At 45.7% G+C, this 26,667-nt stretch overlaps 2 protein-coding genes across 5 annotated transcripts; one reads left to right on the top strand and one right to left on the bottom strand.

The window, feature by feature from the left end:
• Window positions 1-649: 649 nt before the first annotated feature.
• LOC112994007 (E3 SUMO-protein ligase ZBED1-like) lies at window positions 650-7,636 on the top strand. Of its 4 annotated transcripts, none has more exons than XR_003261825.2 (3): window positions 650-2,661; window positions 2,912-5,862; window positions 6,034-7,636. XR_003261825.2 is itself a non-coding variant. In XM_026118095.2 (3 exons), the coding sequence occupies exon 3, from the start codon at window positions 2,923-2,925 to the stop codon at window positions 4,948-4,950; it is 2,028 nt and encodes a 675-aa protein (XP_025973880.2). In that variant the 5' UTR covers window positions 650-1,745; window positions 2,544-2,661; window positions 2,912-2,922; the 3' UTR covers window positions 4,951-7,636. The 4 variants fall into 4 exon arrangements, 3 of the variants coding, with proteins under 3 accessions (XP_025973880.2, XP_025973879.2, XP_025973877.2); XM_026118095.2 differs by having other exon boundaries at window positions 650-1,745; window positions 2,544-2,661; window positions 2,912-7,636; XM_026118094.2 differs by having other exon boundaries at window positions 650-1,745; window positions 2,505-2,661; window positions 2,912-7,636.
• A 644-nt stretch (window positions 7,637-8,280) lies between these two features.
• Window positions 8,281-24,816, bottom strand: ZNF541 (zinc finger protein 541). The gene is made up of 15 exons (XM_064502966.1): window positions 24,513-24,816; window positions 23,217-23,460; window positions 20,138-21,896; window positions 18,198-18,256; window positions 16,574-16,733; window positions 15,819-15,986; window positions 14,750-15,074; window positions 14,018-14,081; window positions 13,146-13,288; window positions 12,551-12,654; window positions 11,566-11,641; window positions 10,930-11,018; window positions 9,894-10,034; window positions 8,843-9,024; window positions 8,281-8,461 (listed from the first exon to the last, which is right to left on the bottom strand). Exons 1-15 carry the CDS (start codon window positions 24,814-24,816, stop codon window positions 8,281-8,283), a joined length of 3,999 nt encoding a protein of 1,332 aa, XP_064359036.1.
• Window positions 24,817-26,667: the final 1,851 nt, after the last annotated feature.

The raw sequence follows: 26,667 nt of genomic DNA, 5'->3' as shown, positions 1-26,667 counted from the left end.
CCCCAGGAGCCGGGGGGGGGGCACAGTGACCCTGGGGTCCCCCAGGAGCCGGGGGGGGGGCACAGTGACCCTGGGGTCCCCCTGTTCCCTGCAGGAACCTGCTTTTGACAGCATTAAATAAAAGCGTTTTTGCCCCTTTTTCAGGCACGTTTTAAGGCCGAAAGGGACTTTCTGCCCATCCAGGCTGACTCACCCAGGACACACAATGCTGTTTTCCTTCAGTGCGCTCAACAATGCGCGTTTTTCTCCCTCAGGGCCAAATAAATCTTTCGGGCAGCTTTGGCCGGCTGCACGTTTAACTCCTATCTCGGTGCCGTCTAACCGCAGCGGGCACAAAGCCGCACGGACCGAAGCTGTGGGCTGCATCCCGCCCCCGGGACGCAGGTGCTGGCGGCTTTTCCAGAGAGACTCCCAGTCGCGACACAAAACACGCTGCTTCGGCGGAAACTTGATCTCCCGGCTGAGCACCCGCACGGTTAAAACCAGGCACCTGGTTAGCGGTACCCAGCAACGCAACGCGCTCTTAATTTTGCAATAGATGGTGATTAGTCGGGTTATTTCTTCACGCTGCCGTGAGCGGGTGAAGGACCTCTTCCAAAGCCGAGATGCCCTCGCTGCGTGCGAGCGAGCCGAGCTCCCCGGCTGCCGTGCCCGGCTCCCCTCCGGCAGCGCATCCCTCCCGCTTCCCGGCACGTCTCCTCCCGGCAGGGACTTTTGAGAGGAGCCCTAGATGCACTACTTCCAGGTGAAAGGGTAGCGCTCCCCTTCTCCGCTCCCCTTCTCCGCGCTGCCGCCAGCCCTCCGGCCCCGCTGCGCCGTGCTGACACAGGCGTGAGTACACAGCCGCTGTCTGCTTGTTTCTCCATCTGTCTGAGCTTGGTTTCGCTCCGTGCACCTCGGTGTGTTTTTCCTCAGTGGGTGCTGAACACGATGCCTCTAGCTGATGGCTTTTTGGAGCAGGGGAGGTGAAAGGCTAATTGCAGAGCGAAGCAGCTGGCGGGAGAGCTTTCGGGCAGGAATCCCCCCGAACGCAGCATCTCCCTAGGGCTGGCGGAGGGTTCGAGCGTGACGGGGTTATTTCCATCGTCACCCGGCACTGCCTTCGTGATGTGACTCGCCGCGGCGCGTCCTCCCCTCTTCCGAACGCTTCGCAGAGGGAAACAAAGCGGCTGCAGGCGCCAACGGCAGCCCGAAACGAGGCAATTCGAAGGGAGCGAGCTAAGCCAGGATTTGATTTTAAGGACACTCTCCTGAGGAGCACGCTCGGGCGGGTGCAATCCATGCAGAAACCCCTTTGCAGCCTGAAAACAAATGCCTCTGCTTTGCACCTCTGGCTGCCAGGGCGGACGCCCTTGCGAGCACTGATTTTGTCGTGCCTGCTGCCAGCCGAGCGATTCCTTCACGGTGAAACCCAGAGCAGGTGTCTCCAGCCCCCGGGAAGCGCACGGCAGCTCGACATGCAGCTCCCCAGCGAGAAGTGCGCATGGCAGCTTTTTTATACGCGAAACAGCCAGTTCCTTCTTTACTAAAACCCATGCCTGAGCGACACAGAAACCCGTGGTTTGTGATGCCTTCAAGGGCTTCCCGGTGTTAAAGACCGGTGCCGGCAGCCCCTGCCCTCCGTGCTGCAGCGCAGGGGCAGATCCAGCTCTCCGAAGACTTAGCAAGCGGCCGGCGCGAGCGTCCCTGCTCGCACGCGCTGCCACAGCACTGCCTTTCCGCTCCCGAGGAGGAAGAGAGGGGAGGTAAGGGAGCGACGGAGAAACCCGTATTTCTATGAAGCACTGGTAGGAAGCTAGAGCAGACTCTCTTTCGCTAATTGGGGGAAAATCAGCGGCCGGGTCACCGAAGTGTGAAGGAGGAGGTTTCCTCTCTGCTCAACTATATGTACTGTTGCTTTACATCTTTCAGTCGACAACGCTGTCCAATTTGCTCAGGTTGTTACGCTGCCACATTTCACTGAAATACTTCAGCACTAGGCAGGAAAAGAAATTCCCTCCAGGACAGGAATCACCACAGCAGATCATACAGAAAGCCTAACTAAATTACCATCACAGCTTTCCCTGTCTTGTGCTGGTTTAACCCTAGATTTCACACAAAGGACCTAATCCTGGAAAAGTTTTAGGACCAAAACGCTATGAAACTCACAGATGACAGCGCAGATAATGACTAATTACTGCACGAGACCCTGGTAAAACAGCACAGGGCCTCAGATAACGATACCACCACTTTAGCATAACCAGGAGCAGTCTGATCGCGCAAGTAACTGCACAATTTTAATTGCTTAGGTCAGAAGCACGGGACGATGTCCCTTGTCGCAGGAGCAGTCGCACCTAGCCCACCTTCCAGTGTCTGACAGCAAATACTTAAAGAGAGATTATGCATAAACTGACCCTTTTCTGCTCCTATCTTCTAGCCCCCAACCACTTCTGGGTGATAGTGTTTAACAGCCACCAGCGTTATTCTAACAATCCTTATTTTCCCCCCTCCAAACTCTTGCAAAGAGCGAAATGGCAGATGTAAACTCCAAGAGGGTATCTCAGTTCTTGCAGAAATGTGTTAAGCCGGAGGACAACGGAGGAGACCCTCAGCCGAAAGAGGAGGTAACAGAAGAACAGTCTCTTCCTGTCATCGCTCAGTCCTACCCTCAGACAGTACAAGGTATGTGCATTTCTTTGGCTTCTTCCCCAAAAGATGCAGAAAGCTGTAAATAGCAATATCTGAACATGATACTTAGAAGCTGTGTTGACACTTTGTACCGAAGATGCATATAGAAATGTTTTACAAAGGATTTATACACCAGAAAACGTTACTGGTTTAGAATAATGAAAGCGACTAAAGAAAGATGACTTAAAGGGATGGTTATATTAAATTTTTAGATCACATTGTGCTGCATTTCTCTTCTTCTCAGAGGAATTATCAATGGTCTTCAACACATACAACATGGCAGCCAACCTCGGGCCAGCCTCCAGGAGGAAGAGGGAGAAAGGCACCAGCCACGACGGCACAAGCACCTCCCTCTACGTCGACCGCCGCAAGTCCAAGGTGTGGAATTACTACACGAAGCTCGGCGACGCCTACGTCGAGTGCAACGTCTGCAAGAAGCAGCTCTCCTTCCACAACAGCACCACCACGATGCGGGAGCACCTGGTGAGGAAGCACAGCATCCGCGACACGTTGCTGTCACAGCTCAAGGACGACCAGACTTCCGAGTCCGACTGCGCAGCTCAGGAAAACGTTGCGAAGCGGTCCAGGCAGATGACGCCAGAAAACAGCTTGTACCACACCGCGTCCTGCTCAGAACCGAGGACCGACATGATTCTGGAGCTGGTGCTCGAGATGCTATTCCGCGACCTGCACCCTCTTTCCATGGTAAAAGACAAAGGCTTTGGGCTCCTCGTCGGGTACTTGGAACCTAGTTTTACTCTCCCGTCGCCCGTGCAGCTCTCCAGCATGTTGTGGCACAGGTACAACGTGGTCAAGCAGCACCTAGAGCACTATCTGCAGACGGCTCAGGCCATCGTCGTCTGCGTGGAGTCCTGGGTTTCCCAGCTCGGTCAGACATACCTGACGATCATGGCTAACTTCATCGACGGGGAATGGCGCCGGGCAAGGTGCGTCATGGAAACGCAGCAAGTGCACGAAAACAAAGCCGAGGGCAATTTAGGAGAGAAGCTGTACGCTGTCCTGTCCGAATTTGGCCTGTCCAACAAGTCTGTTTTCTGTGTAATGCACGACAGCCTGCAGAGCAGAGCGGCAAACTCGCAACAGCTGAAAAACGTGTACGGCTGGACCAGCCTGTGCTGCGCTGCTCACACCCTTCATCTCTGCATCAAAGCCGGGCTGGAAGTCGAGCAAGTGCAAGAGGCTCTGAGCACTGCTCGGGGCATCGTGAGGTATTTCCAGCAGGATGCAAAAGCCACCTGCTCTCTAAACAGCAAGCTAGAAGCCATCAATAAAACCAAGCTGAAACTGGTGATGGACGTGGGGTCTCGCTGGATAACGACGATTGAAATGTGCGAGAGTCTCCTGGACCTCAAGTGGGCCATCATGTCCGTCTTGGAGGAACACCCCAAAGGCGCCGCGGCTGTTCGGAACTTGGCCGACCACCAGTGGAAGCTCCTGCAGGACCTGGTTCCAGTCATGAGGACGATTAAGATCGCTACCTCGTTCCTGCGCGAGGAGCAGAACGTATCCATATCGTCTCTGATGCCGTGCATTCACGGGATCGTCACGGCCATCGCGCAGCAGTCGGAAGAGGCCAGCAGCGTCATCAAGACGGTCGTAGGCAACATAAGGTCAGAGCTGACACAGCGCTGGGGCATATCGGAGGATGAGAAAGTGCTGGAAAGCCCAGCAGTTATTGCCTCCTTCTTAGACCCACGTTTCAAAGAGATGAGGTTTTTGAGCCCCAGCCTGAGAAGTGAACTACATAAAAGAGTCAAAAATATGCTGTCGCAGGTTTTCAATCACCAGTCCCCATCTGCTACCCATTTTTGGATGCCAAACTCAGATTACAAAGCAGAGGGTGGAGAAACTGCTAGCCAGCTGTCTGCTTATAAGGACAGATGCTCAAGCACCCAGTCACAGAGCATGTACGACATCCTTCTGGGGAAGGACCCAACGGAGAACATGCCCGAGATCCACCAGCAATTGGAAAACTACATTGTAGAGCCCCTCTGCAAACGCAGCACCAACCCCCTGGACTGGTGGAGAAGCAACGAGCACCGCTTCCCGGCCGTGGCGAGGCTGAGCAGGCAGTACCTCGCCGTCCCCGCAACGGCGGTACTGCCCGACCAGGCTTTCGCCGCCAGCGAGAGCACCCTGGAGCATCGACGGGCAGTCCTGGCGCCCGAGAACCTGGACCAAATTCTGTTCCTGCACCAAAACTTCGATCTTTTAGAATCAATGAGAAGCAGTAACGAGGCTCGTAACAGAAGTCTGCACTAACAGGCGTGGAGAAGGGTACGTAGAGGAGCTCTCTTGTGGGTCATCAGGTGTTTACTTGATGTGTCGGGCTTTCAGACACTCGGGTGCTGGTCCAACAGCCCCACTGCAGTCACCCATCCACGTCAGCGGGAGCCAATGCTGAATATTCTTCCAAATTCCTGCCTACGCGTTTTTGTAACCGCTTTGCAACATTCACAGCGAAGAGCGAGCTCAGGAGGAGGTGTAAACGCCCCCTAATCCAGGACGCGCTTTCTTGTGCGCTGTGGAGCCTACAGCCCCGGCTTTTTTGTGCAGGCACAAAGCATTCGCTCTGTGCTCGAGATCTCCACTTATCCCTACCCGCATCGGATCCACCCAGGAGACACACGAGAGCCTGGGCCAGGACGAAAGCGTTGAATGCATTCAAGCTCTCCTCTAAACGGCTTCACAAACTCAGGCCTGGTCCATGCCCGAGCGTGTTTCTGCACAGGGACAGCACTGATTGCGGCCAAGCCTGGAGTTAAGAACAGGCTCGGACATGCACCGAACCGCCAGTACAAACACATGGCTTGTGACATTGTTGTCCCACATCGATACAAAACACAGGTGTGCCAACAATATGAATTCATCCACAAATACCACGTTAATTAACCGCATTGTATTGTTTACAATACCCACAAAAAGACAGAAGCCCAGAGGACATTCAGGCATTGAGGAGCCAGCTCCACGCAGGACAGCGCGTCCCGGGATGTCCTGCGACAAAGGGCCGGCCAAACTGAATCCACAGCGATAGCTAGGGCATCCCGTCCTCCCTGCCAGCAACAAACGTGAAAAACCTACAAGTTACATCAACTTAAACTTGAAATCGCCTCTGAATTTTCCTCTGGGATATGCTAATAAATTATAATTGTAGCAGCTCTTTATAAAGCAGAGGTCAGTATGGTAATATATGTATATAATTAAGATTATTCAGTGCTGCATCATCACACTACACTTTTTTTTTTTTTTAAGGAAACAGCCTGCTGTTTACTGTTTTGCAATTTTATTTGTTGCATTAATGTTAAAGTTTTCAGTCCTCAAAACTGCTTTCCTGTCTGCTGGCAGGGTTGCTGATGACTCGAGCAAAGCAGCTCTGGAAGAACACTGTCCACCCCAGCTGCCTCTAGCATCACACAGCAGATCGCTACCCCGGGAAGGTAACAGCAGCCTGCACATACGTCGTATACTACTTGTGCTTTATATAGCGTACATTCAAGTGGCACGTGGAGGCCTTTCTCAGGGGCAGGAGCAGCTGAAACTTTTCCCGCAATTCCTCCCAAACAACAAAAGTCTTGGCTAAACCCTTGGGCTTATGCATGTGGAGGTCTGCACCACGTTAACAACAAGGTTCATTTTTTAGTTGGTGCTGAAATTTATGTGAACAGATGCAACCTAAATAAGCGGTGGACTTCCTAGCGAACAGCACACCAAGACAAAGAAAACTCCTGCCAATGATTTGTTCGAGGCCCATCTTCATTTTCAGAAGGCAGCTGGTTTCCCTTTGAAATCATAAGGGCTAGGGAAAAAAAAGTTTGACTTTTTTTTCCTTTTAAATACAGGAACGTAACTTACGAGAAGAGAAGGAACAGAGCTTGTACCCACTCTGCAAAGCCTCTCTCTGCTTTGGGTGAACAAGTTTATCCAGGCCCAGACCTGAATATTGTTCCTTCAATGAGAGAATGGAGCTGAGAGTGGGACTGGAATAAAGATTTGTTTGGACTGAATATCAATATTCAGCCTTGCAAAAATTAGAACAAAACAAAGCCATGAAAATCTCATGGCCTGGCAACAAAAAGCCTTTTATCCCTCCCAGTGGAGAAAAGACCCCTTAATTATATTTTATTCATGGAACTCATCAAAACCTCAATTTTAACTACCAAATGCAGTTTAGCAAGGCTGTGTTATTTATGCAAATAAAACAACAGACAAATTTGTGCAATAATACACAACTAGATATGGTGCTTTAAATATTATGGAATACTAACACTGAATCTGCTAGCTAATTAAGAAGATTTTTGGCAGATCAAACGTGTTTAACCACGCTCTGGTTCTTCTACCATGTTTATCGCTACAGCGTCTGAGCACTTTCCAGCGATAGAACAACATAATCGCATGCAACTCCTGCTCCACTGCTCGCCCTATTGGAAACACCAAGACAGAAATGCCAATAAATTGTATGCCGGATTATGCGGTAGCAAGATGAACGAAACGATGTTTGCATTTGGACTGGAAAGCGAAGACTGAAGTAGCTATGATGTAATGGGAAATTACATCTTGAATCAGTCCCGAGACTCAGCTGTGGTCTCGAGTCTGCAGAACTTTCAGAATCGTTGCAGGATCTATCTTTACACCTACCTGCCACCTGACCGAGAGGAACCGAACTGGCTGAAGTACGCGCTCAGCTACTCCTTTCAAGGCTAACGTTGACACAGCGTGCAGCATTCAGACCACCAACCACGTATAACAAGTTTTGCTTTAATTATTTAGAGTATAACCAGCAAAAGCAGTCCAAGAACTTTTACATCAAGAACCCAATTTAATAAGCTATGTAGAAAGCACATAAAAAAAATACATGGATCAGAAGAGTACTATAGTCTAAATCCAAAATGCTGTGCATGACCACCGCTTTATGGCAAAACAGGATATTAAAGACAATGACAATTTCTCATTGATTTCTCTATTCTCGCTCTAACAACCACCAAACCCTGAAACTGATGGTAAGAAGTGAGGGCTAAGCACATCCAACTTTTCGTTTTAATGGAGGCAAGGGGACTTCTTTAATTAAAGAAAAGCAGAAGTAAAGAGCTTCTAGTATTTGTACAACAGCTATTTTACAGCCATTAACAACTACGTATTTTTTTCAACCATGCATAATTGTAATTTAATGCCAGGCATGCATACTTAATTTAACACACATATCTTTGCAGTGTTGATTTAAGTGAGGAACATTTGCTGCCTTCACATTTCTTTTTGTCAAACTTGACACCAACCATTGGTGCTAAATGCTGAGAAAATCCAAATAAGCTTTTAAATAATTCTACATACAAAAACTTGCAGCTTTTCTTCCAGAAATCCTTGAATGTTCTCTGCAGGAACTAAATATTCTCTGCAGCTTCACTAAATGCTTTTCTGTGCTAGGAAAAGCTGAGATTGTATTTTTCAGCATTGGTGCAACTACTGCTGTACTACTGATGGATTAAATTGGAGAGTGGGGGCAACATCATGTCACCTAACCCTCCTCAGAGCTCAACAACTGCTCAGATGCTAGAAAATGCTTATGTATTTTCTAAAGAGAGAAAACTAACCTCATTGCTACTCTGAAATTGTAGTTTCCCAGTTACCACTGGAGGAGGTCAACGTCTGGGTTTCTTCCGTCTTTGCTTCATTTTTAAAATGTTTCAAGGGCCATTTTATCTTCATGAGAGGCTCCACCTGCTCCTGCAGCCGATGGCGTTTCATATGAGCGTTTCGACTTTTTATCTTGTCAAATACCCTAGAAGTTGAAAAACAAACACGGGTTGGTAATTCCTTCCCGAATTAGATAAACACTGTTAAACCAAGCTTCATTATTTCTCCTTCTTTGATTTTCTGTATTTTGCACTTTTTGATGTGTGGTATGTCAAAGCCTCTTTTCTTCATTTTGCCAGTACCCCCATTTGTGTGGGACTTGCATGTTTAAAGAGGAAACACATTCACGTTGAAACTTGGTTGTAGGGTAAAAACAAAATTGGCAAGAAGGCCAAGGGGCAGGTGTAATCCTCAAACTGCTGTTAGCTCTGCTTCCCCTCTGCCCCCGTTGGCTTTGAAAGTTTGTTTAAAACTGTTTTAGACAAAGTAGAAGATCTCTAGAACAATGATTAATAGCTACCAATACCTTTCACATTCTCTACATGGAAATGCACACTGATCGTCTGTACTTCCAGACCGGTATGGAGATCCTTTCAGGCTGCAGGATGGACTCCATGTACCGTGGGGCATCTTTTTATAATTCTTTTGCTTTATCTTCACGCCTTCTTTAGGCAGATGACTATTCCTTTGGGGGGGGCTGCAAGCAGTCTGTAAATCAGACAACATTTAGTAATTTTTCCTTCTCTTCAGGAAGGTTTGTAGCACAGTGGTGGAATAGCTAAAGTAAAAGACTAGTCTGAAAAATCTCTAAAATGCCCAGACAATAAGAGCGTATTAAATCCAGAACAAAATTATACCGGCCTAAGTCTGCCCAGGTGAAATCCTTTGAACACTAAATAGCTAGAGGAAAAACAAAAACAACGACACATCTTAATTCAGCTGTTAGGATGGGACAGAAGCGCAGACCTTGTAAGAAACGGCGCAGTACTTATGCTATCCTAAACGAAATAGCACTTTCCTCTATAAAAATTTAAAGCAGGTTTAAAGTATAAAATTACTAAGCCTCCAAGTTACATGGTTATCCGGTTTCTATCACAAAAAATACTTCTACTAACCAAATTCCTGCTAACTGGCAAGGAATGTTTTAGCAATACCCACGTAGAGTCATGTAACCAGCAGTTCCTTTTATAGAGTACAGGCACGTTACAGAATATCCCTGACAATCAGCAGCAACAAATTTAATGCTAACAGGTTTACTAATGTTAGTAATTAGAAGCTGGGAATTATCTTATTTAAATCAGCAATGGTGCCAGCCATCAAGGACAAACACTATCTATAAAGATTAATGGCACATTGTAGTAATTAACGGTATAACAGTCTGACTATGAAATACTGCTTTGTTGTTTCAAAATTATTCTGTAGAACTTTACAAGTTTATCAGAGAAGCAGCAGAATTAAATGAGAACGTGTTTGCCACAAGCTCTCCCTAGGAAGCATGAACTGCACATTTCATAAAATATTGAAACATCTTTCATTATGGAATTGATCTCACACAAATCCCCAGCAGTTTTTTCTACCTTTTCTTCAGTCTTTTCTAACTCATTCTTGTCTTTCTTGACCTTTTTTTCTATTACTTGAACTCGACTGTAGTCAAATTTTATTATTTTTTTCCAGATATAGTAATATTCAACACACTGGGACACATTCTTAGTCTGAATCTATTAGGAGAAAAACAGAAGCAATCTATAATGAACATACTGTAGCAGAACACGGAAAAGTCAGATACACAACAAACGCTTCTAGCACAGCTTTCCTTTTCCCCAGTTCTCTCCAGTTATCACAGTGGCATGGGCCACGTCAGTTCCAAGGGACATACGACTATGAAACCAGACAGAAAACGAGACAGAAAACAAATCTTCCTCTTCTAAGAGGGCTGTAAAAGTAGTGCTGGGAAGGCAAATCTGTACACTTCATACAGCTGATTAACATAATGTTTCATTCTTTTAATATGTCTGGTATTTTGTTCTGTTGTAATTATATGTTAGGGCAAATAATGTCTTGTACTGATGTCTTTTAAGCATTAAGAAGCAAAGAAAATGTTTCAAAAAACAGGATGCTAACAGACAATTCAAAATATTACTTTTTGTATTAAACCTGTCAACACTAACAGCCCCTGACCACGAATAATCGTTTTCAATGCAAAATTAAAAAAAAAATAAAAAAGGAAAACCACAAAAATTAAATTATAGGCTTTTAATGTTAAGAGAAAAAAGATATTACAAATTCACTCTTGCTGTTATCGCTTTGAATTCATCACCTAAACGAACTGCACCTCTGAACTCCCATAGCTTTGCTTTTTTGAGAAACTACAAACAGAAATACCCCACATTATCTTGTATTCTAGTTTTGAAAAAGAATGCAAAAACAGTTTTTGACTTTGTGACCATGTTTTAGCAATGTCTGGAGCAAACTACCCCACCCAAGTTAAAACCATCTGGCTCAATCTGGAAGCCACTGGCATACATAAAGTGCGGTTAATCAACACAGAACAAAAAAAAGAATGCCAAACTGACAATGTAGACTTATCCCTAGATCAACCTCTGAAGGCTTTACCTTCTTCTGTATCAGGTAAAAATCCTTCTTGTGTACACAAAAGGCCTTTTTAAACAACTGCCTCTCAACAGGTGTCCAAATATCCGAACCTAGTAACAAACAGTAACACGCAAGTTATTAGATCACTGGGGAAGCCTAATGGATCGTCATTCCTCAGAAATCAGCGCAATGTATTCATTATTCATGTATCTACATCTCTCCCCCTTCAGAAAACACCACCAAATACAGCAGTGCATTCATCAGCGGTATTATGGCCAGCGTAGTAAGTACTGCACGCTGTAAAACGCAGGCGGGGGTGAAAGGAACACAATACCGTAACGAGTATTTGTCACTGCCACATTTCAACGTGCTTCTCCCGTTGGGTGTCACTGCAGGGCAGTGCATGTTAAAGGTGCAAGTTGAAATACAAGAACAAGGCATTTCCATGTAAGAAAGCATTGTAAACAGATAAACTGAAGAGCTTTTCTACTATTTTCCTAGTCCCAAAGAACCAGGATCATTGTTTACACATACATTTTTTTAAAGCAAACTCTTTAAATCAGAATACAAATAGACAAAAGGCAATCAAATCCAACTTCAGTTTCTGTTAGCATTTCTGATCACCGACTAAAGTGACAGTCTCTATTTTCAACTTACCTGCGTAACGGTAATTAGCAAGAGGATGGGATTCAGATTTCTGGGGCCCTCCAAAGAGCAGCATTTCCAGGGCCTCCTGCAGCAATTTAATACAAAAAGATTTTAGATCTCCCCAAGAGGAGCAAAGAAGCAAATCTCGCTCTCAGCTCTTTCGCTACTTAATTATTCAGTCCACTATCATTTGGAAGAAAATTTTGCTCATACAGGTCAATGCTTAACAACAATGCTTTGGTATCAATTTAATTTCAGTGTAAAGACACAACAACCTTTAGGAGTCCGACCTCAGCCCACTGAAGTCCATGGAAATATTTCTACACCCAAGTGTTTTATGAAAATAGAAAAATTGGCAAACGTCTGGGACCTAAGCTGTGGGACCCACCGGCCACCTTCAGCAGAACGTTTCTCTCTGCGGTACAGCAGCCGTTTTGGGCTTGTCCCTGCCGCAGCAGATGTGCTAGCAGAGCCTCCTCGTGGAGACGCAGCACATAGGTTTCTGCTAGTGTTACATCCCTCCTTCGACGGGCAGCAAAGCAAACGCACTCGGAGACCAAAGGAAGCGGGACCCGCACTGGAGGCACTCGCTCAGCGAGCAGCGCCTGGCGACGTTGCAATTGCCAGACGCGGGATGTTTATCGAGAACAGACCTTGGGTTTTATCGAATATGGCAATTCCTTCATTCCTAACGTTCAGGGTAACGTTGCATATATTTGCCAGATTGGCACATATTTTACAACAGACAAAACAAGCTCTTATTTATAAACCATGACAGGTTCCATAATTCCAAGATACATTAATTCAGACAGTAGCGAGAGGCAGCATTTAAGGACTCTGCAAGCTGTGTTTTCAAGTGCTTCTGCAAGTTTAGCAGAGATCAAATTCCAGCCTGTGGAATACGTCTAGAAAACATGGATCGATTGCCAGTTCACACCCCGAGCAAAGCCCGACCCAGTCCATTATTATTTATGGATAAATAGCTGCTTCTTACCAGAATGTTGCCTTGCGCTTCATGCAGACAATGCAAGGCGAGCTCTAGGTTAGTTCCTCCACCGGGCATTACACTGGAGCAGGCCATATTTAGCAGTTCTGTTACTACAAAGGCAAAAAAACCAAAAGAAAGTCAATTTCTGCAATGAAAGAAGAAAAGGTGCAATAAAAAGACACCAAGAAGGAAAACAGAACAAGTGCAACAGTCACACCGGATACCGATAAAACACGAGGAAAAAAGTGAGATGTCTTGACTATTTGGGCATAGCTGTCACTACCTGAAGAATGGTTTTCTTTGACAACCCCAGGGACAAATCTCTCCTCTTTCAAGGTCATTGCAGGTGAACTGGGACAGATACAGACATCTGTGACCATTCCTCATGGAAGATGCTACTGAGAGCATAACTGTTATTATTTGTTTACTGTTCCAGTTCTACCAAAACTGAGCAACTTCCTTTCCTCTACTGCTACCACGTGAGAAGGAGGTCAAGAGAAGAAGGGAGAGAATATAAAGTGCAAAAAGCTGCAATGAAAACATGGCAATTTTTAACCGTACTATCTTGGGGGTGACTTTGGAAGAAAATTTTTAAAGAAACCTCTGTCCTGTGTTTCCTGGTTAGTTGCGATGTCTCCCCAGGGTTTCCAGACTAAGGAGGCTGCCTGCTCATCGCTTTCTAAGTATGATCTATCCTGGAGGTTTGGTATCTCGGCCTGAAATCGACTTCCAATGTTAATGTGTCTAAAGTAATAAGAAATAGGAAGTGAGGAAGAAATGAATTGTGAACAGATACATCATGTTAAGCATGCAGATACACACACAGAGGGTATATATGAATGAGCAAGGTCTGGGTGTAATAAACACGGTATGTACACAGTGCACAGATTTCCCCGCAAAGCATCACTAGTTCTCCTTCTCTCTTCAGCAGAGTCACTTCTTTGCACTAGCAGAATTACTGTGCTGTCTCTGGAATGCTTCTGTCCCCACACAATTAAGAAAGTTTGTTCTTCCTTCCTCAAACCTAGCACAAAGCGTGAGGTTCACACTGAGACCAATAACGGGCAACAAAAAGAGAGAGAAGCCTGTGACAAAGGACAAAAAAAGGATGTCTGAACATCCTGTAGAGCGAGAGGGAGACAGGAATCTTTATTTATGACGCTAGCCTAACATATGAATCAAGCCAATATTTAATTGGGATAGCACTGGACATCCTGTTGAAACTTCATTTTGGCCAGTACCTGGTATCATCTAGCCAAAACCGCTATTAATCTTACCAGTGATGCAAGACAGAGAATCGGCCAAGTGATAAGATTCATGAGGGAGTGGGATGGGAGGGAGAAGGTGAATACTGAAATGCCTCTACAGCCACGTACTTGAACTAACCAAACACTAGATTCCTAAAACTGCAGTTCCCTCATTATTCATTTACCAAATATTTCATATTATTCTAATTATTATGTCATAACTTACGGCTCAATGCTGATTTTGGTGTTATCCTTCACAAGACAAAATCCAAAGTCTCTGTCCGTTCTGTCTAAAAAAATATAAAAATGCTCAAGATAAAAATCACTCTGCTGAGACTGTCCTTTACCCTTATTTCACATTCTCAGCTAAGTAAACAACTTTAACTCTTCTCTGGGAATTCCCTTGAATTCGGTGAAACTGCTTAGATCTGCAGATTACGTAACACCTAGCAGAAACTGGACCCAGAGGAAAGCGCTGGGCACTGGGCTGCTGCCTGTGAAACACTGAGCACTGTACCATCTTTTGCTGTTTTAAAATACACATATGCACACCCTTGTTCTAGCACTGGCAGAATCTGGCCTGACAAATGGAAACACCTACAACTCACTTTGATATGGCTATATTAAGGTTTAATTGTCTTGGTATTGCCACTACACATATTTTATTCTTAGATTCAGATTTTTTTTTTTTTAAACCACAAATTGGTAAAATAAAGTCAGGTCAGCAATTATTCTTAAACTGCTGAATGCAAATGTCCATATATCCACTGGCCTGTATATTATGTAATAATTTATCCTACAGGACAGTGGATGCCATTTTAATTTATAACCTATTTACCTTGGAATAAATGACTGCACAAAAGACTGTGGGTCAATTTTCTGTTCCTGTAGAACGAATGATAGCCAACTGGATTCCTTTCCAGTTATATTATTTAAGTGCACGTTAGGATTTTATTACCTAATACAGTACTGAACAGCTGGTTGGGATCACCATTAGCGGAAGAGCAGAGAGTGCTGAAATAAAGCCCTGATCCTTCCCGTATCGGGCTGAGCATTGGAGGTGGGGTGTAAGGAGAGCACTGGAACAAGTCTCTCAGGAGATGATCAACCAGGAACACAGGTGAACGAAGATTACTTTGGTAACATCCTCCCGTCCCCGGCTGGACTTCAAAAGAAGGTGGAGGTGGGATAAAAAGAGACTTTGGCCGAGTTTGCCTCTTTCTCTTTTTTTGGTGCAAGCTTTCTTTGAGGTCCTTCGCATCCTGGCTTTCGTTTTCATTAACCTGGACAAACAATTCCGGACAAACACTCAAAAACCTGTTTGTCACAGGAGACAAGCAAAACAAGCTCAAGGCACTTAAAAACATACAAATCCTATGTAATTTCAAGCTTTCTTCTGTATCTGTTGCATCTCTGGCTTTTTTCTAGACTCTGTTTCATGATCTGTTATTCTGAGCTCCACAATGATTATCCAGTTCCAAAACACATGAAGTGCAGTTAAAGGACCCTCTGCTCTAGCCCTTAGTCACGTGCACAGCTCTAGGTAAGTCCACATGAGAACAAGAGCTGCTGCGAAGAACCCTCTACAAGTTTCTTTGTAGTTAGGGAGAGCTGAGAGAAAAAGGTTTCTTTCTGGACTAGTCTTAAAATTCTTTAAAATATCTAATAAAATTCCAGGTATTTTCCTAGACTCTAATGCCAAGTATCTGTCTTGCATCACACTCTTGACACTTCTCACATCATCTTTTAGTTTCACGCGACTCAAGGTGATTAATGGGTTAAAGTATTTCCAGAGAAACAGACCCTGGAGCCTTTACAATCAAGTCGATTACTGTAGCGTTATTTGAATTATTATTTGGGGGATTTGAGGGAGCCATTACACAGTGCAAACACTTTCTGCTGGCTAAGCCAGTGAAATTCACACATTCGTGACCAGTTGCTCAAAGAAGCAATTCCAACAAAGTTAGCGTAACTAGGATGTCATTATTAAACCATTAAAATACTTTAAGAACACAACTGTGACGCACTTCATTGCCTGCTTGGGGGTTTGTAGCCGTCACAGGTACTGAGACAGGAATCACCAAAGGAGCCACTGTTAGATCTTCTAAACGCATCTCAGGTTTTGAGGGACTGCTTCCATCTCCTCTTGGCTGGAGCAGCAGTTTCTGAGCATTTACATTTTCTGCATTGTGCACCTTACCACAAACAAAAATAAGGGTATTAGGTATATCTTCTGGCATCATTCACCTGAGGACGTCAAAGTGTTTTGCAAACTGTTCTTTCAATTCACTTAAAATGTTTCTCCATTATGTAAAATAATGATGATGATACTGCTTTAAGACCCATTACACTGAATAAGTTTCTTTAAAAACAACATAACTTAGTTAGAGCCTGGAACAGAATACTTACTTTACCAATTCCTTATCCTAATTTTTATGAAACTGAGCTCCCAAGTTTGTACTATCTGCTATAACAGTCAGACTTAATTTTTTCTCTCATACTTCATAGCTATATTGCAAGAAACATTAGTGGAAATGACAAAAGATTTCAAAACTGTACAATTGTTCAAGAATGTCCTCTACATAATAATCAACTGAGGAGCTTTCAGTAGCACCATGATTATGGATCCCACTCTTTTATTCATCAGACTTTTTAGGGAAAAGGTTAAGTTACTTCAGAGCTTTTACCTCCATACACTACAGGCAGGTTTTAAATAATCCTTACGACCTTAATTCAAATCCCTATTAAATAATAAGTACTGAAGGATTCACTTTCCCTTTACCTGCTGTTCCTCCTTCCTTTCTGGTGAATACCACTGTTCACTGTGAAAACACATATGGCTCTCCAGACCTTTCTCAGTATAAAACAGCTGACTGCAGTTCTTGCAAAGAAAACCACTTTCATATTTGCCTCCATCTGTAGGAACATCACTGGTCTTATTACTAAGAGTGAAAAATCAAGGTAAAGGGATAGAAAATTAACATTACAAAGTTGGACACCTTTTTTATTAATTTAGCCACTATCAACATTAAATACATGCTTGCTTTTCCTTCTGTAGAGCCTCATTTCATGTCTAGCTGAGAAACCTCCACAGTTCATTTACCAGCAAAAGATGTTAACTAGAGGGAAATCCCCAGTGGGACATCAGTCACCAGCATTATAAAGATATAGCTTTAAATAGTAATATGCCTCCTCTTTTGAGCATTTACATGAATTGTCACCATTAACAGCTATGTACAAGTACTATTTACAAAGATACTTTTTTTGAGGGTTTTTTTTTAACCATGATTTTGAAAAAGAATGACCTGCATTAAAAAGTCCAAAAGCATTTTCTTTAGAAACCATGAATTTAATACAACGCGGAATTTCTGCAATATCTGGTTTCATTAATGGAAAATGCATTACTTGTGGATTACTCCCCATTGTGAATTTAGCGTTTATGAAGGGTGACATCAGAAGTCCTGGAGATCAATTTCTCTATCCACACTACAAAGCAAGCAAAAGTCGTCACAGCCTCTCAACACCATCACACTTCTTGTCTTACCTTGGGAGAACTGGTGTTTTTATAGCCTAGCTAATCCTTGGAACCTCTTCTGATACGGAAATCAAAGACTAGCTGGACTACTAATGCCTGCAGTACCAGACAAATATTTGCATGTGGCTAACCAGGAACCATGACTTTGATTTGTTGCCAAAAAAGAATGATGCAATTCTTCATTCTTCGTGACTGACAACAGTTGCCTTATCTTTTACGGCCAGCAACGCTGCAGGAAAGGTTGCAGACTGTGCGGGAACTTCACTGATACTGAGAAGGACATAGATTCCAAAATCTTTTCTTCAAGGAACAGCTTACTTTCTCATTTAGTAAATTGTGAGACACGTAGACAGGTCGTTAAGATGGCAGAGCGGCAATTTCTTTCGATTTGATAGTCACCAGGTATGAAATTGAGAGTAAAGCCTAAACCACAGCCAATCAGAAACCCTTCAACTAGGCGAATCTCTTAACAGTACGCTAGATTTCCCTTTCCTTACTTGCATGGTGATCCTTTGGCCTTTTATTGTTGTAACATGTGAAAAGAACAGGACTAGTCATTCTTTATTACATCCCTAATAGCCTTAAACATTTCACTCAAGTTAGCCCCTGCCATGCTTAAGTTGCTGCATGATTTTTCATGATTGAGAGTTAGAAATTACATTTACGGAAGTCTTGTGGTTCTAATTTAAAAATCTATTAATTAGCACAATCTAAAGCTAGCCAAATTAAAAGGATATGTTAAATCTCAACCTTGAGAGAAATGCACCTGACTGTATCTGCTAACATACACACCAGAAGCCAGACCTGAAAGTCAGATTTAAAAACAGAACAAAGAAAAAAAAAACTTGAAACTTCAATGTAACCTGCTTACCATCCAGCTGACAAACTTTCTTCCTTTACTGTGTTAGTAAGGCTGTAGATATTTCCACCCTGCAGTTAAAGAAGCAATAATCAAAAACAGATGTTATTCTGTCTGCAAGTAAAACTTTACAATATAGTCATTCCATGTTTAAAGAAGAAATGGAACATCTGAGTCTTCTCCACGAAAATAACAATTTGCACTTGCACAGCACAGCAACGCTCATTAACAGATCCCATAAATCTTCACAGTCATTAATCAATATTCTTGCAACACTTAGCTACGCATGTGCACACTGTAAATACACATGCAAACACGAATCCCTATTTACATAACACAGATCTCAAACAGAATTATTTCCATCACAAGCTGTTTAAGCGAGGGTGGCCACGCTCGGATTCTTCAGCCACACACGGTTCCCATGCCACAGCGGTGCCACATGACCGGCAACTCGGCTCCAGTGGTGCAGGGAGCATTGGCTAATCCAAATCCCCAGCTGCTGCTGGCACGAAGTCAGAGCCTGCTAAAACCACGTTGTCAGGTCATTCCGGGACTGCGCGCCCTGCCCAGCCGCAGCTCGCAGCGGAGCGGTGAGACCCTGCGCAGCCAAGGATATCTCCAGCCTGCCAAACACTTCCAGAACTTCCCCATCTCACAGCTCTCTGAAACACGCGTACGTGCTTTGGTGGCTCTCAGGCTCACGTAGACTTTGGTATGTGACTTAGAGAGACAGAAAGATGGGCCAGTGCTTTAAGAGAAAACTAGTCATTATCTCTGCAGTACAGAGAAAATAACCCCTTGTCCCCGGCTACAGCCAAAAACTTGAAAGCAGGAGGAGGACTCAGAGCCCCATATACTCCCCAGGCTCCTGAGATCTCCTAGAGTTAGAGGGATGCAAATTTAAGACTCCCCTAGCCCTCAGATTTCTCACCTTGACAGTTAAAGTAACATCCAGAGTACAGAGGCCTTTTCAAGTATCCAGAAAGGAAACCAGAAAAGAGTAATGCAGAATTGGTTTAACCCCCGTGCGGAAGAGATTCCTCGCCCTGAGGAAGTTTTCAGATTAGCGTATAAGCGCAAAGTCTAACTAATTACCAAAAAAAATAAACAAACCAACCCTAAACTTCAGAGATATTCAGTCCCCAAAACACATACAGCGTATTTATCACTAACACAAGCTTATACAACCCCATTCAGTTAACATTTTGACTTTGACCTCAAGGGACCATCTCCAAAGGCGAGGAGTTCATTTAGATTGACTCTTGATCTCCCTGTTGACACAGGCAACTAGATACCAATTACTTCCAATTACAATTGAGAAAGTAGTTCAAGTTCTGCAGACACGTGCCCATGGCAGAACTGAGCCTGCCAAATGCTCAGATGTTAGCAACTTTTGATTATTACTGACCTGTGCGCAAGCCAAACCAATAAGCTAGGTGAAAGGCTATGTATCATGTTACTAAATATCCCAAGACTTGATCTTGTTAAATCATTTCTAAACCTTTGGCATTGGATTAATTAGTTAATGTTTTTAGAGCACTCTGGACATGCAAAGTGCCATGTAAGTGCTAAGTATTATTACTGGTGAATCTAGAGCTGTCAACACTAATAAAAAGCACTTAAAAGAGCACAGGAAGACAATAAATGGCCAAGGCACTGTACTCCGAGACAGATGTCCTGCGTTTCACTCCAGGCTCCTCCAGCAACTCACTGCAAAGCAGATCCCTGGGTTTGTTTTCCAAAGTAATATAATTAACCTCTCCATGTACTTTATAAAACAACAGGTCATTGACAAGTATTTGTACTTAAAAGAAAAAAAATCTATTAAAAAAGAAGTAAAACCTTTTCACTATACCTTCACATTCTGTGCTTCAATCTAACAAAAAACATTTAAGTCATTTAAGAACTCAAATGACAGACTATAAACATGGAGAAAGAGTACATGGACGTACTTGAATCCTATTGAAAATGGTCAGCCTGGGCTTCTCCCTGAACGCAGGCACAGGTGAAGCGCCAGACGACGAGAAGGACGCCATAGCTACTTGACTCGGGGAGGCCGTGCAAGTCACGTCAAACCTCAGCTTTTCTTTACGGATACCAGGCAAACGTCGGGATCTACCAGCGCCCATCTGTGTTTTTCCACTCGTTTCTTTGCTACGACCTTTACTTTTCTCTTTTCTGTTAGATACAGAAGTCTTGCTCTCTAGCTGATTTGACTTCCCGTACGAATGGCATCCCATGGCGTTGTCATGCACCGCAGGCTGTACTTGACTAGGAACAGAGGCATCTTTCAATCCTATACATTCTTTCAAGGATCCTGGCTGAAGGGACTGAAAAGCAGGGACTGTTTGCTGTCCTCTTTTCTCATTATCTGATAAAATGTCCTTCTGAAACTGGGTTATGCTCTTCTGCAGGAATGTGGAAGACCCTTCATGTTCTGTTGGCTCTGGAAGATGGTGAGTCAAGTGAGGTGGCTGCTGAAATACTGCTTGGAGTGGTTTTGGTGCCACGTGTTTAGCCTCAGAAGTCACCAGCTGGGATGGAGCCATTTGGGCATGAGACAGGATGTGCTGAGATTTGGTTATCATGTGAAACAGGTCCTGGCTCACCACAGACTCCTGGGATTTCACGAAAAGCTGCCTCACTAAGGGGCTGCTCTCATTCTGGAACACACTCTGCTTCTGCGTGTCCTGAAAACTCGACTCCCCGCAGCTCTCCCATGGATGAGAGTCGTGGCTTCTCGCTGACCTAAAGGCTTCCTCAGAACAACTAAGCGCTGAGTCACCCAAGGCTTCCTCTTCTGCTTTAAAAGGTGCAACAGTGAATGATAAAGTGTCCGGACACTCGTATGTCTGTGGAAAGGCTGAGAATGCGTGGGAAGGTCCAGCTAACCCCTCTGAAACATCCTGAGCTACGAGAGATGGCTTGTGAGCAACACAGACACTATTCCTTTTGTTTTTAGCACAAACTGGCACATTTCTCATCCACTGAAAGTTACCGCTTGACTGGTGAGAGTTTGTTTGAGAAGTCTTCTGCCCTCTGAATATCGGAAAACAAGGTAGAGCACTGCTAGGACAATACTCGAGCCTTGCGGGCTCCAGGGGGAACTGTGGCTCTGGAATCAAAGATCTATCAGTTAAATTTGTAACTATGTTCTCGCCTGGTGCGATTACAGACACATTACCAGGATTTATTATGGCATACACGTTGGAAGCAGCAGCACTCTTTTGGCAAGGAAGGTGATCTTTCGCTATATCATCACCCGCGGCCTCGACAAGCCCACTACTGTTCGAAGCAACGCAAGAGACCTGGCTGGCTGAGGAGGAACAGGGCGGCCACGAGTCTGTTAAATCAGTATTTGTGTGCTCTGCAGAGGACAGCGTAGCTGATGGAAGCTTCTGATTTACAAAGTTGTTCACGATGCATCTTAGCAGGTCTCTGTTGGGGGGAGAAGAATCCGACTTGGACTCCGAGTGCACAGTCAGTCTTTCCGTAGGCCTCACGCCGCCTTGTCCTGCCTGGATAAGCGCCTTGTGAGGAAGCAGCGATTCGTCACCGCCGTCTTCATCAGGAGCCTCCTTCAAGACGCACAAGCCATGCTGCACTTCGTAGTGCCGGCGCAGCGAACGGTGATCGCAGTAACTCTTAGTGCAGCCTTTTTCTAAGCACACAAAAGGTTTTGTTTTCTGATGTGTCAACATGTGCCCATTCCTGTGATAACCAAGAAGAGACACATTTTGCATGTTAATGTTTCCAACTGAAAAATGAAACCATTATGCATCTAAGCTACTGCAGCTCTTGCACTCCTTTTATTTAGTACAGTTCTACTCAAGTCAAGGATGTGGCACAGGATATAAATCAAAGCATAATCTGGCTTCTATTCAGAAGAGGTTCACTAAACTGCAGTCCGATTGCTTTTCACTCTGGGAAGCAGAACAACCCAGCTTCCCCTGCCTATCACCATCGCTGGCACGTCTCCAGAAAGACTGTTCAAAAGGAATCTCATAAATTCTCCTAAAATCCAGGAGGAGGTTTTCAACCTATCAGCCCCCATACACTCAGGAAGAATGCTGTTAAGTCAGAACTGGGTTTTTATGCATTCTCAGCTAACAACTGCCACAATCAAAATACTGTCTCTAGGTGCACTGTTATAATCACAGCATTTTCAGACTATAATCCAAATTATACCTGAAAATACCCACACAGGTATCAGTCAAGACAAATTAAAGGGAGGGCCTAATTTGGTCCCGACTGTCTTTCAATTTGGCTAAGTTTGGTAGAAAGAGGGAAGAAAAAAAAAAAACCCTCTTCCAAATTAAGCAAGCATGTTACATAAGTTAATGGAAAACTGTGACTGTAAAATTCCACAGTGCCACTTCACAGAGCCACTTTTCAGGACAGAAGAGGTACGTATGACTGTTGGCAGCTGCTCTGGTCTGATGCATCACACTTGTTTTATTGGACCACCACTGCCAAAAAGCAGAACTAGAATAGACTGCTGAAGGCTTGGTGTTTCAGGAGCTATTCAGAGTTAATAATAAATGCCTTACAGCACTTGAAAGTGTAGGATCCTAGCTTGCTTATTCATGCAACTGCTACCTTCAGCTGCAACAGCTCCTAAAACACTGGCTGCCAAAATCAGAACTTGACTGCCCGCTGCAAACTCTTTCAATACCAGTACGATTTTCCCTAAGCCGGTCATCAGAAGGAAAAAGACTTTAACTTCTATTACACCATTCAGTATTGCACTCGTTTCTATCCATCTGCAGAAGAATTGTATTTGAGGCTTTTTTTCTGCATCCGCCAGCTCTGGAAAATTCAAAGTTAATTTGCATGTGCTAGTGAAATAGTTTTGTAATGTGACTTGACAGTGTTTGCTAGCCCGAGAACACCAACAAAGACTACCAAGCACTGTAACTTCTACCAGCTACTGCAATTGGAAAATAAAGTACTGCAGAGGGGAGTCTTATTTACATCTGTGAAGCAGACCATAACAACTCTATACATTTTTAACGGTAAATGCCTACGTACAGGTGGTCCTGCCGTTTAAAAGCTTTGCTGCAGATTCTACAGACGTGTTTCCGTTCCTGGCTGTGAGTCAGGTAATGTTTGCTGAGAGAGCTGGCACTGCTGAACACCTTCCCACAGAGGCTGCAATGCAGGAACGGGGTTTTAGGAGAGCTGTGCTGATGCTTCCTTTTCCTTGCGAGACCAGAATTGGCTCTGCCTCCTTGTTCGACTTCCTTAGATCCTGTGAGCATGGGAAGCCCCAGTTCTAAAAGAGGGAGAAAGCAATATCCTTAGGTTGTGCCCAGTGCCGTATCGAGCTACTCTTGTGATGACAAGGTTTTCTCTTTATTCCTAATAAAAGTTTCTTTTCATAATTCTGTTCCAGAACTCTGCTCCAAGGTTTCTGATGACTGATTATCCACATAAAAATGAGATGACTATCCCATAAATCTGCTCCAATTATTATGATTTGCAGCTCTGCAACTACTTTATTTCTAGGGTTTCCATAAACATCTACCCTCACACAGGCTCTGGCATTCTGTGACATACTTTGCTATCTCAAACCTCTTAATTTCACCTTGTCTCTATTAGTTTGTCAATCAGTAAAAATGTAGGCCTCGGCTGTTATGAGAAAGTCTCATTTTCTTATTTGAATGCTGTTAGTTATGGGTTTTGCGTTGTTTTCAAGTCACCTAAATTTTGTGTGCTCTTATATATGTTAGCAATTAAGTTATCTATTCCCTCAAGAAGAGTGGTACTCTCTAAAGGCACTCTCCTTTTAACTTTCAATGGTAGACCTAGCAAAAGCCCATTTTGCTTAATCCATTTCACAGAGAATTTGAAATGCAAAAAAAATTAAACAGAATGTCTCTTCTCTGCTTCAGGGAAAGCTAGTAATATAGATGTTAGCAACATATTTAGCAAATCTGTCATTTTAATGCCTCCAAATTTTCCATTTCCAGCTGGAGAGCAGGTTGCAAGGACTTCTGAAGAAAACATATTCCTATCTAGGGTATAATTTTAAGAAAATAGGACAGAAGTGAAATTCCTGTGAAAGAGAAGTATTATAATTATCTTCTACAGCATTATCAATTTGAATAGCATTTTACAGGTAAAAGGCAATAGGAAACATTTCTGAAGTGCTTAGGTGACAGCAACCTAAAACTGATTAAAAAAATGCATCCGCTACTTTCACCCCAAAGAAATTTCCGTGCAGTAGATTCTTCCTCCTGTATAAAACTACTAAATAACTCTGGCTGCTTTGATCTGTAAGATACCCTTCAAAAGAACAGTGAAAGCAAAGTCCAGTGCACTCACCACGCAGAGAAGGCTGTGAGTCAGAGTCAGACTCATCAAGGAGCTTAACGGAATCACAGTCCTTCACTGAATACAAGGAGAGTCCATTTACATTGGCCTCCAAAGCATCACTGGCCATATCTGCAGCTGAAAGGCCCGGGACCATATCTAAGCCGCTCAGGCCTGCGTATGTCATCTCCCTCGCATTTAGACATAAGTCGTGGTTGAGAGCGTCACTGCAGTTCAGCCCCTGAGAATCCGAAAATCCAGAAAGCTGCGTCTCCGAATGAACGGCGTTCTCGTCGCCGAAGCGGTACTGGTCCATGCCGGCCGCCAGTCCCAGCGACCAGTTAGAGGACTTGCTCTGGTTCCCACCCAGAGCAAAACTCAGAGCGCGAAGACAGCAGCAAAAGATAACAGGACTCCTAAACAAAAGATGAAAAGGGTAAGTTAAATAACAGAGACGACGTGACGTTACTTACCGAGCCCATAACCAAGCCTGGAATGGGTGTGGCAGCCCCCACGCAAACCATACCGCATCAGAGAGGAAACCAGAAGTGTCCGGGCTCCTGGCTCACACACGAGTGCAGGCTCCTGCCCCTGCCAGGACAGGGGAGAGCTGCCGAGACCCCAGGGCAGGTTTGGAGGGCTGGGGAGAACCTCCTAACTGGAGGTTGAGCGGTGGGAGGGGGTCTGCGTTGGGGAAAAGGGTGGACGTTTTACCCCTACCCTGGAGCAGGCCGAGGGGCTGCAACAGAACCCGGGTGCAGCTGGGGGACAAAGGGGTCTTTCCTGAGGAAAAATAGGTAGGAAGGAGGGAAGTGCAGCCCCAGGGCTGGGATTTGGGGCCAAGCAGGTCTCCTCCACAGGGAAATGCTGCTCCCACCCTTGTAGCAGGCTGGGGGGACACCCCAGGCCTGGGATTTGGGGCCGAGGGGGTCTCTCCCACAGGGAAATGCTGCTCCCAGCCTTGCAGCAGGCTGGGGGGACACCCCAGGGCTGGGATTTGGGGCCGAGGGGGTCTCTCCCACAGGGAAATGCTGCTCCCAGCCTTGCAGCAGGCTGGGGGGCCACCCCAGGCCTGGGATTTGGGGCCGAGGGGGTCTCTCCCACAGGGAAATGCTGCTCCCAGCCTTGCAGCAGGCTGGGGGGACACCCCAGGCCTGGGATTTGGGGCCGAGGGGGTCTCTCCCACAGGGAAATGCTGCTCCCAGCCTTGCAGCAGGCTGGGGGGCCACCCCAGGCCTGGGATTTGGGGCCGAGGGGGTCTCTCCCACAGGGAAATGCTGCTCCCAGCCTTGCAGCAGGCTGGGGGGCCACCCCGGGGCTGGGATTTGGGGCCGAGGGGGTCTCTCCCACAGGGAAATGCTGCTCCCAGCCTTGCAGCAGGCTGGGGGGGCACCCCAGGGCTGGGATTTGGGGCCGAGGGGGTCTCTCCCACAGGGAAATGCTGCTCCCAGCCTTGCAGCAGGCTGGGGGGCCACCCCAGGGCTGGGATTTGGGGCCGAGGGGGTCTCTCCCACAGGGAAATGCTGCTCCCAGCCTTGCAGCAGGCTGGGGGGACACCCCAGGGCTGGGATTTGGGGCCGAGGGGGTCTCTCCCACAGGGAAATGCTGCTCCCAGCCTTGCAGCAGGCTGGGGGGCCACCCCGGGGCTGGGATTTGGGGCCGAGGGGGTCTCTCCCACAGGGAAATGCTGCTCCCAGCCTTGCAGCAGGCTGGGGGGCCACCCCGGGGCTGGGATTTGGGGCCGAGGGGGTCTCTCCCAGGGGGAAACGCTGCTCCCAGCCTTGCAGCAGGCTGGGGGGCCACCCCAGGCCTGGGATTTGGGGCCGAGGGGATTTTTCCCAGGGGGAAATGCTGCTCCCAGCCTTGCAGCAGGCTGGGGGGCCACCCCGGGGCTGGGATTTGGGGCCGAGGGGGTCTCTCCCAGGGGGAAATGCTGCTTCCCCCCTTGCAGGGGGCTTCCCCCCCCCAGGGCTGGGATTTGGGGAAACCCTCCCGGGGGGAAGAGGGACCTGGAGGCCGCCCCGAGCCGGGGCCTCTCCCCAGGGGGAGCAGGGCGGCCGCCCCGGGGCAGGAGCTGAGGAGAGCGGGGGGGGGGGGGGGGGGCAGGGCGTCCCCTCACCCCTCCGCGCGCGCGGCCGCTCTACCCGTCACCTCGCGCCCCGGCGCT

Source organism: Dromaius novaehollandiae, chromosome 34 (assembly GCF_036370855.1).
Source record: "Dromaius novaehollandiae isolate bDroNov1 chromosome 34, bDroNov1.hap1, whole genome shotgun sequence".
NCBI classification, from domain to species: domain Eukaryota; kingdom Metazoa; phylum Chordata; class Aves; order Casuariiformes; family Dromaiidae; genus Dromaius; species Dromaius novaehollandiae.
The sequence above is the reverse complement of the archived record's forward strand: the minus strand, read 5'-3'. Positions and strand labels throughout refer to the sequence as shown.

What these genes read in the sequence shown, in the direction of transcription:
- LOC112994007 (XM_026118094.2), top strand. Translation starts at nt 2,511, where the DNA reads ATGGCAGATGTAAACTCCAAGAGGGTATCTCAGTTCTTGCAGAAATGT. An exon ending in CTACCCTCAGACAGTACAAG is followed by an intron (nt 2,662 to 2,911) that starts GTATGTGCATTT and finishes TCTTCTTCTCAG; the next exon opens with AGGAATTATCAATGGTCTTC.
- ZNF541 (XM_064502966.1), bottom strand. Translation starts at nt 24,816, where the DNA reads ATGGACCAGTACCGCTTCGGCGACGAGAACGCCGTTCATTCGGAGACG. An exon ending in TTTACCTGATACAGAAGAAG is followed by an intron (nt 10,035 to 10,929) that starts GTAAAGCCTTCA and finishes TTCTCCTAATAG; the next exon opens with ATTCAGACTAAGAATGTGTC. An exon ending in TAGAAAAGACTGAAGAAAAG is followed by an intron (nt 9,025 to 9,893) that starts GTAGAAAAAACT and finishes TCTGATTTACAG; the next exon opens with ACTGCTTGCAGCCCCCCCCA.